This window comes from Diorhabda sublineata, chromosome X, assembly GCF_026230105.1.
Source record: "Diorhabda sublineata isolate icDioSubl1.1 chromosome X, icDioSubl1.1, whole genome shotgun sequence".
NCBI classification, from domain to species: Eukaryota; Metazoa; Arthropoda; class Insecta; order Coleoptera; family Chrysomelidae; genus Diorhabda; species Diorhabda sublineata.
Window position 1 is genome coordinate 24163878 of NC_079485.1, and position 17214 is coordinate 24181091.

At 33.1% G+C, this 17214-nt stretch overlaps 1 protein-coding gene across 1 annotated transcript in view; it reads left to right on the top strand.

The window, feature by feature from the left end:
• Window positions 1-10762, top strand: part of LOC130450704 (probable G-protein coupled receptor 158) — a 452310-nt gene extending 441548 nt beyond the window's left edge. Inside the window, exons 11-12 of the mRNA XM_056789262.1 lie at window positions 6584-6923; window positions 10365-10762. Of these exons, the coding sequence (XP_056645240.1) occupies window positions 6584-6923; window positions 10365-10702 (678 nt within the window). The 3' untranslated portion in view covers window positions 10703-10762. The remainder of the gene's footprint in view (window positions 1-6583; window positions 6924-10364) is intronic.
• Window positions 10763-17214: the final 6452 nt, after the last annotated feature.

The window sequence follows — 17214 nt, forward strand, 5'->3', positions numbered from 1 at the left end:
TGTCGACCTTTTGACTGGCAAATATAATTGATTAACTCCAAATGAGGGTTGGTCCTGAAATAGAAAAGAGATTTGTAATTCTTTAGGTAAACTTTTGAAAAAAAACATCAAAAGGTTATTTTCGCTCTGTTAAGTAAGATGTGAACCACTATTTAATGTTCATTTATTAATTAATTTAGACAGTGTTCAAAGTATTATTATTAATAATGATCATATCATATTATTCAGATAATACTATGTCGAGTTAGAACTTCCACAATCCAGAGTTTGAGGAACATTTTGTGTGAGTTGTTTGAAAACCATATAGTTGATTGTCATTGTGTTAAACTTTATCATTTAATGTGTATCTTAATACTTAAAATTAAAATGTCTACCAATAAGCCGTAGGGTCCGACAGAAATCGATCTATTTATTGTATGGCGCAACACTCAACACAAAAGATAAATACCGAAGCAATTTATTTAGTACACAATAACGACATTTACGAGGGTATAATTCCATTTTCTTGACATAATGTGTAGCTATTAAATTGTTTAGAATCTGTAACTTATTCCTTAACATGATACATTTTTAGACTCCACGGAAACAGTTGTACGTAAATATTCTGTTGATAACATATTGAAAATGACACACAAAAAATATTGTACTATATTGATATTGAAAGAAAATCCTTATTGGGATATTCTAATAAATAATAAAATAATAAATATAGTCACTGTTCATGAAGTATTTAGAGAAAGAAATACTTTATTGATATTATTATATCAAACTGCAATTGACCGAGTCTTTCAACCACGAAGTATTTATGTAATGTAATATATAGGGTTACTACGACAGAAACATTCTCGTGAGAAAAAAGTTTCTGCTTCTTACAACATGGGAAATGTTCGTTTGTTATTTCAAGATACGTGACAGAAAACATTCGCCTTGAAAATAAATCATTTTATAAACCCATGCGTCGTAGTATTAGCTTCGCTTTATTACCTTAACCTCTCAAATTTACCTTTGTGTGACTTCTTCCTTTAGGAACACATTTAAAACAATAGAAAAAAATTGAGAAAAATGGCGTAGTGATAGGTTGATGAACATTGGCACTATCACGTTAGAAAATTGTGAATTGAACCACTTGAGTCCCTATTTATGATACATAGAAAGTTAAATACGTAATAAGATTAATATATTAGTCTAAGAGCCCGTGAACGACATAATTTTTCTCAGTCTGTGCTACCTATCAACCTTGAGGACTTAAGCACAGTCGACTCAGGTGTTATAATTTCGGCGCTAGTAAATTCCTCCTGATCCTCTAATCCGACATATAAATTGGTCGCCAGAATTTAAGGATTCCTTAAATGCCTAATGCCTATAGGTAAATTGGTTGCCGTGTTTGTAAAAAGAAAAACAAATGGTGCACTTTACTTTCACTAATTTATTATTTAAAAGCCACATTCATATAATAGTACCTAAATTTCAACAATAAATATATAAATAATACTGTCTATATTGACTAGCTATATATGCATATGATACATAGTCCATTGATATATTCTCTTGCTTTCTTCTTGCATACACTGCATAGATTTTCTACTCACTTTCGTTTCGAATGCTCCATGATTGCGCTCATCTTCTTTCCTGGATATCATGTTCCCTTTCCAATACTGTAATCTCATGCTTTATAACGCGGCTTCTTTTGGCTACAACTCCACGATGTTTCTCCACTTTCGAAGACCTTCTATTTAGTAAACATAAAATTTTAGCAAACCAACTTCTCCTACGTTCATTTCAATAACTGACATCGACATTTTTCACTATTATTCACTTTGCTCGAAGGTAGAAATAGCATAAATTAAAGCAAATTGACATGAAACTATTTATTCCATATTTTAAGTGTATATCCCCAAATTTATCTGTCATTAGTAACGACCCTTTTTGAAATCCAGGTAAAGGGATTATCTTGTCGACTTCACACCCTTCTGATAATTTGATAAACTAAAAAATTATTCCAGGAAAGCTGCTGGTTGTTTCAAAATACGAAACTGCAGACGATTGTCATGGTTCTAAAGTGGTGGGAGACATTTGGAAAAAAATTTTCTTAAGAAACTTGAAATTTATATATATATGTTATATTATATTATTATTATATTACTCTTTAAAGTACCAGAAGCTCATATTTCTGAAAATGTACTAGTGTATCGATTACTTTGACCAGACTACTGAGGTACGACACGAGATGCCTATCAGAATACCTATGTGCTTAATGGTCCTTGCCCACCCACTAACCTACTATGATATACGAGGTCTGGCTACTGGTTACGAAAAAAGGTTTTATTATAAAAATTATTCTACATTCGAATGCTCCCTTTCAATATACTGCCCTCCCCTCGTGTAAAATGTTTCTAACCGTTTCTTTATCGGCGTTTAAAGCCTCGGCAATCATCTGGATACTCATTCGGCGATCTGCACGAACAATTTGGTTGATTTTGGTCACTGTTTCTGAAATTGAAACAGTCACAGGACGACCAGTGCTCTCTCGGCACTCACTAAAGCGCTTACACCACACAGATACAGAATTGTCTCCATAGGCCTCTTGCAACAATTTATAACATTCAGTGGGGGTTTCGAGATTGATACGTTTCTTTTGTTTTTCGTCACACATGGTGTTTGGCACGAGAAAAAAATCCGTTCGTTTCAAATCGCTTTTGCACAAATACAATAATAGTGACCGAAACGTATTTTGGAACGTGTATAGACAAGATATCTAGGGCCGTCTAGGGTGGCCTCTAGGCACGCAGTATCGTTATTTATAGCCAGACCTCGTATGATATTATACTACTACATTTAATGAATATAATTGAAACTAGCTTAAGGAATATTTCTGAGTACCTACAGCTTTTAACTAAAACACATCGTCATAACAGACTCTTGTTAATGTCCCTAGTTTATTCCGGTTTCGAAGAATTAACATAAAAACCATTCAAAAGTCCTACTTTATTTATTTAATTTCATGTTTGTTCGTTATGTTAAGTGGAAGTGAGTTTTTTTCACTGATGAGACGATAGATAATGTCAGAATATTCTACGTTTACGGAGGTAGCACAAATTGAAATGCAAAGGCAAATTTAACCCAGCGCACTTATATTTCGGGCTATTAGAGCCAATGTTATAAGAAACCATTTTAAAAATTAAGAGACAGAGCCACCATCTACGTCGCTACCATCAACATCGACCGACAGCTCTAGTATTATTTATAACATCGTACAAGATTCTTATTCAAAAAATTTTGATTCATCTTCACTAAGTGTTGGTGTTGAAAAGGAAGATAACGATATCCTACTACACTCGTGAGCAAAAAAATCGACTCAAGAGACACCCTTGCGATCGCAAGTCACTAACAACGAAACTGAACACGAAATTTTATTTTTCTTACTGAAATATTAAAGCTAATGGCATTAGCTGCAATATATTATAATGTTTTATTGCTCTCACAGTCCAACAATGTGTTTTTATAGGTAACCACCCTTTTTATGCTTGTTTACAATAGTGTTAATTAGGGGTAACTGACTCTTATAAAAAGTTATCTACCCAACCTACAACTTTGTTATTAACAATCAAGAGTTCTATCTGAAAATGGACACAAGTGATTAAGCTGCACAAGCGGTCACCCTATTGCGTCAAAGCCAAAGTCAGCCAGAAGTGACCAGTGCACTGAACATGAGTTAATAGCTGTTTCCGGAATTGACTGTCGTTACCAAGAGACTGGTAATTTCAATCGAAGAGGCGTTTCTGAAATAAAAAAGTGCACAACCGAGAGGGATGACTGATTCATTGTCAGCACATAGCTGAGAAATCGGGGCCTTATTGGTGTTCAAGTCCAACAAGAATTCAGAAAACGCGAGGAGTCGCTGTAAATAGCAATACATTCAGAAAAAGACTTGGAGCAGCAAACCTTGAACCAAAAAGGCAAGCTACTAGCCCCAAATTAACCTCAGCTCACCGAGCTCTACGATATCAGAGAACACGTTTTTTGAACTGACGAACAATAGGACTTCGTTCTCTTCTCAGACGAAAACAGAGTGCCTCCATGCTAGCGATAAAAAAAGGTAAGTCCACAGAAGACCTAGAGAAAGATTGGCGCAGTGTTGCATAAAAAAACGTCGCATTCGAAGGAGGTTCCTGGAAGGGCATTTCATTAGAAGCAAAAACTGAGTTGGTTTTTTTTTGAAGCAGAGGAGCGTAGGGATTAATGGCGAACCGACAGAAATTTTAAGGAATTAAGTCGTTCCCTCCCTCAGTTTCAACGGCGAAAATTTCATCCTAATGCAAGACAATGCCCATCCCCATACGGTAGGTTCCGTATGGTAGTATTTACAGGATGTCTAAATGTGGATTTTCAAACGCATAGTCCTGACGTACCATCTATCTACTAAGCTAAATTGGTTATTAAGGAGTGTTGGAACTAACAAGATATAGGCAAGATGCACAAGATTTTAATCAAATTAGCTTAAAACTAAATTGTACGATTTAATTGATTCTTCTTGATTTCTTGATTCATTCTTGTTCATAACTATGATTTATGCTATTTCGAATCATAATTTATTCAAGAGGAAATAAATGCGAATAAAGAGATATCAGACATTACTGAATTTTAATTGGCTCCGTAGAACCGCGTGTTCATCATGTATTTATTTTCATTTGTATTCATAGAGTGATGTTCGGAAAATATAAAATTTCAATCGAATTTCTCGCATACAGGTAGCTCAGTATGCATGTCCATCGACAAAGTGACCTTTGAAAATAAATAATATATATAATAATAAATATCCCTGTGTTGAAATTTAAAAATAAAATGGACGGACTGTGATATCGACCGGGGTTTCAATAATTTTCATCTTGTACCTCAGAGCTAGAGTAACTCAAGTCCAAACGACTCCTTGACCCGATCGTTTTATTAGATGCATTATAATTATAATAAAAATTTATATGAACAATCTGAACATGGAAAATCAGCGTTTAAGCAAAGGCAAACTGCCAGTACCCTTCGCAAACTGAGGTCGATTCGAGCGGAAAGTCTTGTTGTATGTCTGGTTGGAATATGAAGATTTAGTCTACTTCGAAATCATTCCCGACGGTTGAGCTGTCAACGCTGAGTTACATAGTGGATAGCGAGTTTATGAGGTTTTATCGGAGAAATATCCAGGTTTAGATAACCGAAGGCGAACTTTCTTACAACAAGACAATGCCAAACCACATCCTGCAAAAGTTACGCAGAATAAGATTTTTGGTTAGGTTTGGTGGTATTGAACTCCTACCAGATCCAGCATTTAGTCTGGACCTTCCACTGTGACATTATTATTTATTCAGATCAATGACGAAATTCTTGCGTGAAAAAAACTTGAATCAAATCAACATTGTCGACCGACACGTTCGACTTTTGGCTTGTCCACATTGGCCAGTACACGTGGACGTATCGACCGACATTCATCTGATAGTTTAGAGAAGTGCTTTCAATTAACTTATGATTGGAAAAATAGTGATGAAGAAGATTGTGTGGCGGCTGCAACTGCAAATATCATAGCCATAGTTGATCCGCCGTCACCTCCCAAGGAGGCATTGGCTACGACCTAGCCTTGTTCGAGGAGGAGCGAAGCACAGAATTGAGATGTTTATAATTTTTAATTTGATAGTTTGGATAACTGGTGGTCCATAGATTACTCCGATCACGATACATATGAATAAATATAATAACTTATTCGTGACTAAAACTCTTTTTAGCAAAAGCTGAATTGAGGTCGAAGCGACTCGTCCACACTGTTTTTTGTTTTCGATTCGATTGCCTTTGATACGGGCCGACCTGGTTTAGGTTCGGTTCGACTAGACACGACATGATTGGACAAACTCGGGCAACACGTCTGCGTTTGTTCGACATTGTCGATTGACAAAGTCGAATGGCGTCGATTGACATAGTGTGGACACAGCTTTACAAGACTAAGGGGAATCCCGCAACGATAGTAAATTATTGACAGAAAAAAATATTGTTGAAATTACACTAAAAATACAAATAATAGAACGAGAAAGAAATGACAAAAAAGACCTAAACAATTTGAATAAAATTTATAGTACTATTTTATAAATTCACACAAAATTAGAAATAATATAATCGAGGATTATTACAAATTTTTGAAATGTAACAATCAAGAGAAAATGAATTTTTGTGGTTAAGAAGGATTTTGATTTTGATATTTAAGTTGCAGATGATCCATTGATTGATATATTTATGTAAGTTGTTAATATAAAATAATATTTTGATAAAGATCGAAATAAGTCGAAACATTAATTTTTCACGTTTCATGTTTATAATCTAATTTTTAATATGAAGAGACCTATAATCAAGACAAAAACATATAAGAAATGAGAAACTCGAGAAATTTATACTTATAATATGTAAATAACACAATAATATAAAAAATATCAGCTTCAATATTTTTCAATTCAATTCAAACATATATTCATGAACAAAAATCTTATTCAGTTATAATATAAAACATCTCAAAAAATTTCACTAATTTATGTCTTTCTCCTTCTTACAGGTATTCATGGTGTTCAAAAACAAAGGACGCGCTGATGAAAGTTCTATGGTATCAAAAACACCGTCCTCGAAATTTATCAGTAAGAGCAGATCCGATAATCCACAATACAGCACCAATTCTTCTATAGGAGGAGGGCCAGTGGATTTCTCTTATTCGAAATATAACGAACAGGATGTCCAAGAAGAGTTCTTGAGACTCTACACGCAGCTTGAAGTTTTACGCGAAAGAAATATGAGGATGGGAAATCGACATTTGGCTTCTAAAATAATTGCTATGCAGGATGCTGCCAGGACACACGATAATTCGAATCGAAATTTGATAAAACCTAGTAGCAGTATAGGTGAGATGAAATCGTGGTTCGTCATTACAGAGATACAAAAACATTTTATAGTAATGCTTCATTGAGAAACCTACAGGTTGATTATAGATAATAAATAAATGAAGAGTGTAATGTCGCTATAAAAAAATTAAAAAATCACGATTCAGATCATAATTTTGGTAAAATGAAAACAATTTTGCGAAAGAAGTAAGAAGTAAATGAAGCTGTAATCAAAATCATACTATAAAGTCTGTAATTACATTGAACTATAACTTTATCTTTTTCCATCTAATATTGCTTCACTTTTATTTCCTATACCCAGCGCTCTAATCTTCCTTAATATTGTCTCTCCAGAGCCAAATATTGAATTTTTATCAGTTTGAACTCCTTCCCATGCTGATTTTCAGATTCTCTAATAAATCTATTGTCTTACATGTCCAACCCACTACAGACAAACGTCTTGCTTCAACTTGAAGAATATTTGGGGCTTTATCAAGGTCTTCAATCCCCTCATTTTCAATTATTCTATATTCCTCAGTTTTTATGTCTCTTAAAGATCCATAAATTTTCCTTAAAAAAGTGCCAAAGAAACGCAGGTAACGTTTAAATCTATTTGTGGTGATAATGTAGTAACTCTAAAAACTCACTTTAAGTACTCTGGGCGATTTAATAATGGAAATGAGTCAGTTAAGGATAAGTATTAGTCATACGTCCTTCGACTTGAATAACATATTTTCGTTCGTTCCAACGTTCCCCTTGTAAACATTGAATTTTACGAGGGCGTACTGGAACGTTTCCAAAATTATTTACTAAGAAAGAAAGAAAAAAATTGGCCAGCAGCTTACTTCCTCATGATGAGAACTTGTCGTACCACAGACTTTTGATTCGCTAGTTTCTGGCCACTAAAAATCTTGGATTTCCTTCCGCCTTACTCACCATATAATAAAAGGATTCGCCTCGTAAATACCAATGCATGTCATAGCCGAATTTTTTTACATACTATGTTGTCAATGTATCAAAATCATATGAGATGCCACTTAATATTAAAATTGTATATAGGGAATATGCTCTTCATCACGTATAAAGAATATTTAATAACTTTCTTCTCACATCATATGTGAGGAATTTTGAATTCACACATTGTACATACTATAGTCATCTGTATTCTTAACGTTGTGCGCTAAAATTCAATCCAAACTTTTTGAGACAAACCCACAGTTTCTACTTTTCGCATATAGATGCCGCGAGACCTAATGCTTTTCCTTATCCAAAGTTCCAAGAACATACGAATTCAGAGTGAATATAGAGTAAATTACTTTTTACTTTTCAGTTCCATCCAGCCAAAGATCATCAATCCTAATAAAATATGCTTAACGTACTATCTAAATGAATCGGAAACAGCCAACATTGTACCTTATGAGAATGTCAGATACACTCTTGTTGAACTAAAACATTATATACTCGTAATTAATCTGAAGAATTTTAATAAAATTACTCAAAGGTTTTCGGTATTTTAGAAAGGAGATTCTTCAAATAGTGTAATAAACTTTACACTGCATAGCTTAAGATGTCTGATGGTGTATAAAATATTATTATAAATAATAGATTTAGCAATAAGACAAAATCTTACCTGTATTCCAAATACAGTGAGGACTAAAATGCCCTTTATATTCAGTGAATAATAATATCATAGAGACATCACAGAAATAGTAGGTGTTTTACAGATCAAAAAATATGCAAAGTATTTGAAAAAGAATCACTCTTTGAACCAAATTGCTAGAATAAATCTAAATGCTTCTCTTTAGATTTTTTGCTTGAGGCTGGTACAGTATAAGACACTCACATGTACCTGAATTGTCAAGGTAAAATAAAAATTAACCGCCTTATTTGATACTCTCAGAATATTATCTATCAATTGGAAACGTTCTTTTTTAGATGAAACAAAACTAGAGTATAGATCAGATTTGAACGACTTCGGATTCTCAAGCTCCAAGACGACAAGCTGCCAGATCTATCTCATAATATAAGAGAATTGTAGTGTTTTGGGAAAGTAGTATAATAGGAACAAAACTTTAACTCCCATCCAACCAACTTCAACTGATGAGAAATATGTTGATTTGGTATTGGAACTAGTAGTTAGGTCTGGCCGATGTATACTAAAAGATTGATAAAAAAATTCCTGAAATAATAGGGTGTAATAGCTTCATAATGTTTTAAGTCCATTGAAAATCTATGAAAGCAGCTCAAAATTAAGTTGAAAATCGTCAAAATAATAAAGTAATTGAGACACAATCCATCAGTATCAGCAGCATGAGAAAACGTAAATATTGATAATGGAAACAAAACAATTTAAGATGGAATCTAATATGAATAACTAAAATTACCAACTATTTATTTTCTCATAGTTTTCAACATAATTCATAATCTTAATAGGCGAAAAACAAAAGATACCAGGTTGTTTGAGTTTGACGTAATTTATTTCTTCATTTCAAGTATTTATAAGAATAACATTCTAATTGTATACTCATTAATAAAAAAAATATTTCTATATTCCATGTATATCAACGAAAAAATTCAATGTAATTTTGGTTGAGTATAATATACAAATGCCACTTTGTAGCCCTCCAACAGTTTTATCCACTGGGGTAAAATTGCACATGGCAATTTCTACTTTAACGTATGTCTGACAGACCCTGTCTCTTAGTGTATCAAGACAGGATCATCAAATTATTTGCACGGCTGATTTGTCGCTCTACACATTTTTATCCCCTGAAAAGTTATTAACTGAAAACTTGTTATATTCTTGTCAGATACGTCTTTTCCACCTTGAAACTGTTTTAGCAAAATAAACCATTTTTAAAGGGAAGAGAAAATAACTGTGCCTCTTTAATAGAATGTTTCTAAAATAAAATTTTTCTGTTTTCCTAAATACTGTACCAAAGTGAGTTAAAAATTCAGATCTGCAATACCGAGAATAAAAAGGAGCAATTGGAAGCTCTGCAGCTCCATTTCAAATTTGAATACCAAATCTTTGTAAAACGGCAACTCTCTAATTCCATATTATTAGTGATATAATACCTTTCATCAGAATTCGTATTCGTAAAATGGGAATAAAAATTATCAACTACTGAATATTGATGGAATTTTCAGAAAATGTTTTATTTCTTATTTTCCTTTGTTCGTAGTAAGAAGAATAAAACATCAACCAATACATATTAAATACTGAAAAACATTTGACACTAAATTCGTTCCGAACTGAATACTAAAATAAGCACGTTCACTAAGCCTCTCAAACATTTATCAAATTACTTTAATAGCATTCTAACAACATATAGTGCTAACTACACTATACCTTGGTACTGGCAATGGTCAAGTTATACTTTTTTTTATATCTTGCATGGTACTAATGTATTTATTTGCGTTATTTTAGCAAACAATAAATAAAATTTTATATTATTCCAGATAACATAGCCGACACGAATATTGAAGATGTATCTACACTAAAAATAAAAAGACAGAGCGTATCATTTGCAATAGAGGTTAAACCCGAAGCGAATGGTGATACATCTACAATGAAGAATAACCCTGAACATAATGAGAATATCGTTTCAAATGAAACAACTGAAAATACAGCATCCAGTTCAACATATCCTCCGCCAACTCCAGAAGTTAAATACAAAGAAAAACCCTCAGCAACTGACAGCAACGGCAGATATCTAATGTCGGGACACGCTAGAACGCATTCCATCGTTATCAACTTAGATGATAAGAGCAGATTTACTGATGAAATTACTGTTTAATAATTTCTTTTTTATTTACTACGTACCTGATGTGAAATAAAGGTTGTATCTAGGTATATATATCTGTAGTTTGTTTTATATATCACCTCTCAAAAAAACTTTCAATTGAAAATTCATCAAAGTAGTTGATAGCAGGAATCTGGTATCGTCCTGCCAGAAATGGAATAACTAGTATAACCAACACAAGTTTCTTATATGCATCAATCTTTTACCTTCTTTAAAAAAAAGTCTGATTACCACATGGAGGCATTAGAAGACAAAAAAATATAATAGTAGACAAATGTTCAAAACAATACATTGACGTACATGCATTTTATATTTCATTGACCGATTGTGGTTACTTTCTAGATTCCGGCACAGAATATTTTATAAAAGCACTAGTAAAAAATATTGACTGGATTTTTGAAAAACGATATTAGGAAAAATAATGTAGAAGAACGAACATAAGAGCTGAAATTGTGCTATTAAAATTCCCAAATCCCTTGTAATCTGAATGTCATAAAACATTGTAGAACATAATGTACCAACATTAAAACTATCTTTTATATTCTATGTCAGCAGCAGCGAACGAAGGGTCATTTTGTACGTTTAAGTACTTCAAAATACACTTACACAGAAACTTATGTGTGTAAACAAGATTAAAGATTTCAAACATTATTATAATATGTAGAAATATTGATGTTCAATTAAAGGGATTCTTGAATTCAGTATACATACAAAATGATTATCGTTAGTGCTATAATTCCATTACCTACCTCAAACCCTTCAAACTAGAAATTTTAAAAGAATAGCTTCATGAGTCATTTGATAAAAACTATTTAAATTAATGAATAACTATTATGAATATAATTATAGAGAATATTAACCATTCAAAATTTATAAATATGTTATAAATTACCAAATAGCCCCGTACATCATGTCATATTTTACTTGTTTATTAACCGGAAAGTGTACAAAAAGTACTTACGATTCGTGGAAACTTTCTTGAGTTCCCATTAACATTTTCCTGGGAAAATTTGCCAAAAAAAAAATAATAATAAAAGCGTGTTCTGCGCGATCTTCTGATTTCCGATAATTTATCATCGATTTTATTATCAAATTTTTTTTGGCATCTAAAATACTTAATAAAATATGTATGAACATTCACAAAACTCTCCTGGTCTTGAATAACTATTTTTAAGATTTCCAAAAAAGACCTGTCAATCTATGAACATGGCAGGAATCAGAAAATCGCGGCAGGACACGCTTTTTTTGTTTTTTCAAAATCCTAGCTTCCCAGGAAAATGTCATTAGAAATCCAAGGATTTTTTCGTAAGTACTCTCTATACTCATTCAGTACCTTAAAAAGCATAAATCAGAAAATCGTGGACAATCACTGGTCCAATTGATCTAATTCTTTCCTGTCTATTAAACAAGAAATAAAACAATTAAATATTCAAAACTAAATAACTAAATGTGTTCGTCAATGTTATTAAAAATTTATAGAACGTTAGTTGGAGCAGCAGATCACTCGGAAAACATTATTAATTTAAAAGTTAGCCATCATGATTTGCATTTGCAACACACTGTAATGTCCAATTAACTTGGAAATACCTTACAATAGACCAGAGGTGGGGAACCTTTTTACCATTAGAGGCCACATTTGAATTAGGCAGCAATAAGAGAGGCCGCATAAGCTGATTGACCTAAGAAAGTGACTTTTGTGAAATTAGTATAGTTTTTCTATAGATTTAACAATTTATCACATTATATAGAAAAAATAAAATATAATACTACAAAATTTTAAATATAATATACATAAATATAATAAAATAAATATAATATACATATTATATTATATTATATTATATTATATTATATTATATTATATTATATTAAAATATTATAAAAAAATACAATAAAAAATATTTTTTTATTCACTAAGTTAGTGACTTATTTGGCTTTGTTTTTTGTTTGACAGTAATTGTATATTTGTTGTAACGAGCATGTTATCGAAGGCATGGATATTCAACAGCATCTTCCTCTAAATCAATTAACTCCATTTGTAGTTCTGCAGGAGCCTCGGATATATCTATTAAATGTGGTTCTAAAGCCAGTTTCATAGCAGGAGTGTGCTCGTCAAAATCAGAAAATCTATTAGTATACTCTTCTATTAAACAATCCAAGACACATACATATTCATAGAATATTTTATTTTCACAGTTCTGCTCATTTAACATTTTAGGTAGTTCCTTGAAATGTGCAGATATTTCCGATCGACAAAGCAATGTTTTCAAAAATGATAATTTTTTCTAAACGCTTGGATCTTTTGTCACATTTCATAAATATATCTCGTTTCACCTTGCAGGTAAATATTTAAATTGTTTTGTTTTGTCATCATATCAGACAAAAATGCAAGGTTTCTGAGAAATACTTCATCTGATAGATCACATTGTTTTCCTTGTTCTTGATAGAAGTTTAAAATTTGTCGTCGCAAAGACAAAACTTTTATCAAAACCTGACCTGTTGATAGCCAGCGAACCTTGCAGTAGTATGGTAGGTCAAGACTATACGTTTCCTCATCTAAAGAGAGCATCTGCCGAAATTCTCGATGACGCATTGCATTTACGGGAATATGGTTGACAATGGCAATGGTTCTATCCAGAGTGTCTTGCAAAATGGTAGATTTTGCGCAAAGATTTTGCTGATACAAAATTTAGTGAAATGATATCAATTTTTTCAAGTTTAAGTTTTTCTTTTTCAACAAAGCAACGAATTCTTCATTTTTGCCTCTCATGGAAGGTGCGCCATCGGTGCAGACACTGACTAAATTACTGACATTCAGTTGTAATATATTACATACTTCTTTGAAGTTTTCGAAACTATCGGCTCCGCGAGTTCTTCCAGTTAGTGTACCCAACGCAAGTAGTTCTTCGTAACATTGAAAATCTTTAGTTATAGCACGAATAAAATATAAAACTTGTGCCGAATCTGTTTCATCAGTGCTTTCATCTTAAGCAATTGAAAAATAAACATCTTCATTTTGTATAATTGTATGAAGTTACATTTTGCGCTAATTCGTGGTGTCGATCTGCTACAGTTTTTCTTAAAAGAGGTAATTGTTTGAATTTGTCGACATTTCTTGGATCTAACATACTCACTGCTTCAACAATACATTCTTTAATTATTTCAATGTCACTAAATGGTTTGCCCCTTTTTCCAAGTATATGTGCTATTTTTTATACGTAACAGCAACTGCAGCGGAATTTTGATTAACAAAGGCACTAAAAGATGCCTGCTGATGATGCTTCTTATTTTTCAACTTTTGAAGTGCAACTTTTCGTGATTCACCTTCTAAAGCGAAATATTTATGTTCTTTATGAGTCAAGTAGTGTTTATTTGCATTTGCTTTTTTTAAAGTATTTAAAATTGTATTTCACAACAAACATATCATTTTATCTTTCTCAGCAGTAAAGAAAAAATCCCATTCTACATTAAATGTTCTGTTGTCATCACCTAATTTTCTTCTCTTACTATTTGACAATGATTTGACTGGATAAAAAAACGAATTTCAAATAATATCTTTAACAAAGTGTATATTTTCTAGAAATACAATAAAACCGTGTAACTGTTATAAGCACGCACTGTTAACTACAGTTTGCTGAAGATCGCAACAGGGAAGCGATGAGAGATGCGAGTCAGAGAAGCCAAATCAAGATGTGACACTCAAATGGGAGATCTGAAACCGAGTTTTGTTCACTTCTTAGACAAGATAGTTGGCGATGCTAGCGCTAATTTAAATTTTTTTTGCAAAGACAATCAGCTGACCAATGAATTGCTCTGTGTAATCCATGATGCAACCAATCAATATCGATGTAAACACATCGTCTGCTAGCATGTGGCTGCTCTGTATGACAAATTTTGTAAATAGTATTTTGTAATTTTAATTTATTTTCAAATAAATATTACATAGAACATTATTCGTTTCTTTATATATATGTAAATTACATAAACATTGTGGAATTTTCAGTGAAGTGAAAAATTATTTATTTGTATATAAAACCAACATTTCGGCAATACTCTGAGAAAAGCATAATTGATTACTGGAATTCTGAAATCTCCGAATAAATAATTTTTCACTTACCTGAAAATTCTACAATTTCTTAATTCCCAATATTCCTTCTAAATAAAAAAAGAAAAAAGAAAAAAGAAAAAAGAAAAAAGAAAAAAGAAAAAAGAAAAAAGAAAAAAGAAAAAAGAAAAAAGAAAAAAGAAAAAAGAAAAAAGAAAAAAGAAAAAAGGAAAAAGAAAAAAGAAAAAAGAAAAAAGAAAAAATAAAAAAGAAAAAAGAAAAAAGAAAAAAGAAAAAAGAAAAAACACACACACGTAACCCGGCTTTTTTTCGTTTAGTTCATTCTTATTGCAACTTAGGGGCGCTGAAAACTGCTTAAAAAATTAACATTGAGTGTCCAAGTCTGAAACGGATGGTTTCACGCTCATGCGTGCTAGAATCCGTTTCAGACTAGTATTCTGACGTCATGTTACAATATGACTGTCTTTGGCGGGATTTTTCGCGCAACTGTCATGGCGTTGATGTGCAATAGTTGTTTGAAACGAACTCTACCATTTTGTACTAAGTGGCAAAGGGCCGCACAAGAACCTCGCGGAGGACGCATGCGGCCTCGAGGCCGCAGGTTCCCCACCTATGCAATAGACAATACAAAATGCAAAAATTTGCATAATTTATAAAGCTGTAGTTGAATAGATAGATCAATGAATTTAAATATATCGGATAAAATATTGTTACGAACGCCCTAGAACCGGCTTGCCTAGATGTATTGGAATTTCAAAATTCGACGAATGAACGCTTTCAAATACTTTTTATAAACCGAGAAATCCGTTTGATGTTTTTTATATAAGTTTAAATTATGGCAGGTGGTTTATTTACATTGTTTCTTTTGAATAATTTCTAGGAAGGTCGATTTATTTATTTGTTTCTTCTTCAATATTAAAGGTTTGGCGATGCTATCATGTGCCACATCTGTTTAATCTCAATTGCGAGGTCCGCATATTTGACCAGTTTCTCCTGGTGTTTGCTGAGAACGTTATGATCGTTCCGTATAGCTACATAGGCAAGAAGGACTGAATTGACTCTTCTATCAACCACCATGATGTCAAGTCTGTTATTCGTCATCTGTCTATCGGTGATAATGTACCTATCGTAGTAGAGTCTAAAATTGTCATTTTCGAGCACCTTCTGCGGCTGATACTTGTAATACGGTGTATACATATTAAGAAGACCGAGCTTCTTGGCCAGTTTCTGGTGGATGATGTTTGTTGGCACTTTCTGCATTTGTCAGATTGAGTGTTCGGTTCCTTAATAATATTTTTCTTGTAGTTATTCGTGTTAATAACTTGATCCTAGATAGCCACCATGAAGCCTTAGGTCTCTAGAAAGAGATTGCCGCTAGTAAGCCATCTGTTTGAAGCTTCTTTGTCAACATGCGGTTGGTTAAGATCATGATGATGTCTACCGTGTAGTACCTTTCGTGACCAGTGTTCCAGCTTCTCGGTGTCCAATACTATATTTAAGTCAGATTCTAGCGATGGAAGGTTGAGGGGTGAATAATCCTAATCCGCTTTGGATATAATTCGGTGCAGAGTTGAGATTTCCGATTTAGTATGAAAGAATTCACGTAGTTTCATTACCTGTCGAGAGTGTAGGTTAAGAAGGTCGATGAAGCCTCTCCAACCCTCCTTTCGGGGTAATGTTGTTCTAATAGTGGATGACTTCGGGTGGTGGTTGTTGTTCTTCGTCATCATTGTTCGTGTAAACTTCTGAATACCCTCTAGCTCTGTTTTCGTCCACTTCAAGATTCCAAAAGAGTACGTTAAAACAGGTGTGACATAGCTGATTGCCTGGACTAAGTTGCCTGCATTTAATTGGGAAGCTGCATATTTCCGTTCGTGACAATACCTTTCTCGATATGTAGAGACTTGCACTTAGACCGTCCAAACTCCATATGTATATCGATGGAGAATCGATGTATTATATCGAGAAGGTGATTGATTTGACGCTTATTTGCTGCGTATAGCTTGATATCGTCCATATAAAAAAGATGGGAGATGGTACAGTTGTGTCTGTGTTCGCTTTAATGTTGAATCCGTACTTTGTATCATTGGCATAGTAGGTATGGGATTCATTGCAATGCAGAACCACAACGGAGTCAGGAAGTCGCCCTGGTATATTCTCCGATGAATGGGTATTTCGTCAGTACTGAGGATTTGAAGATGTAGGTTCGTTCGCCATCCCTTCATCGTTGTTGAAAGGAAGCTTACAATAGTTGGGTTCACAAGCCTGGAATGAGGTACACTATCAAACGCTTTCTTATAATCCACGAAAGCAGTGTGTATAATCCGGTGATCTCTCTGTGCTTGCCGAAGTATCACAGAGTCCATGATAAGTTGTTCTTTCTTATTATTATTATTATATTTAATAATACCTATTACTATTACCTTATAATTTTGTTATT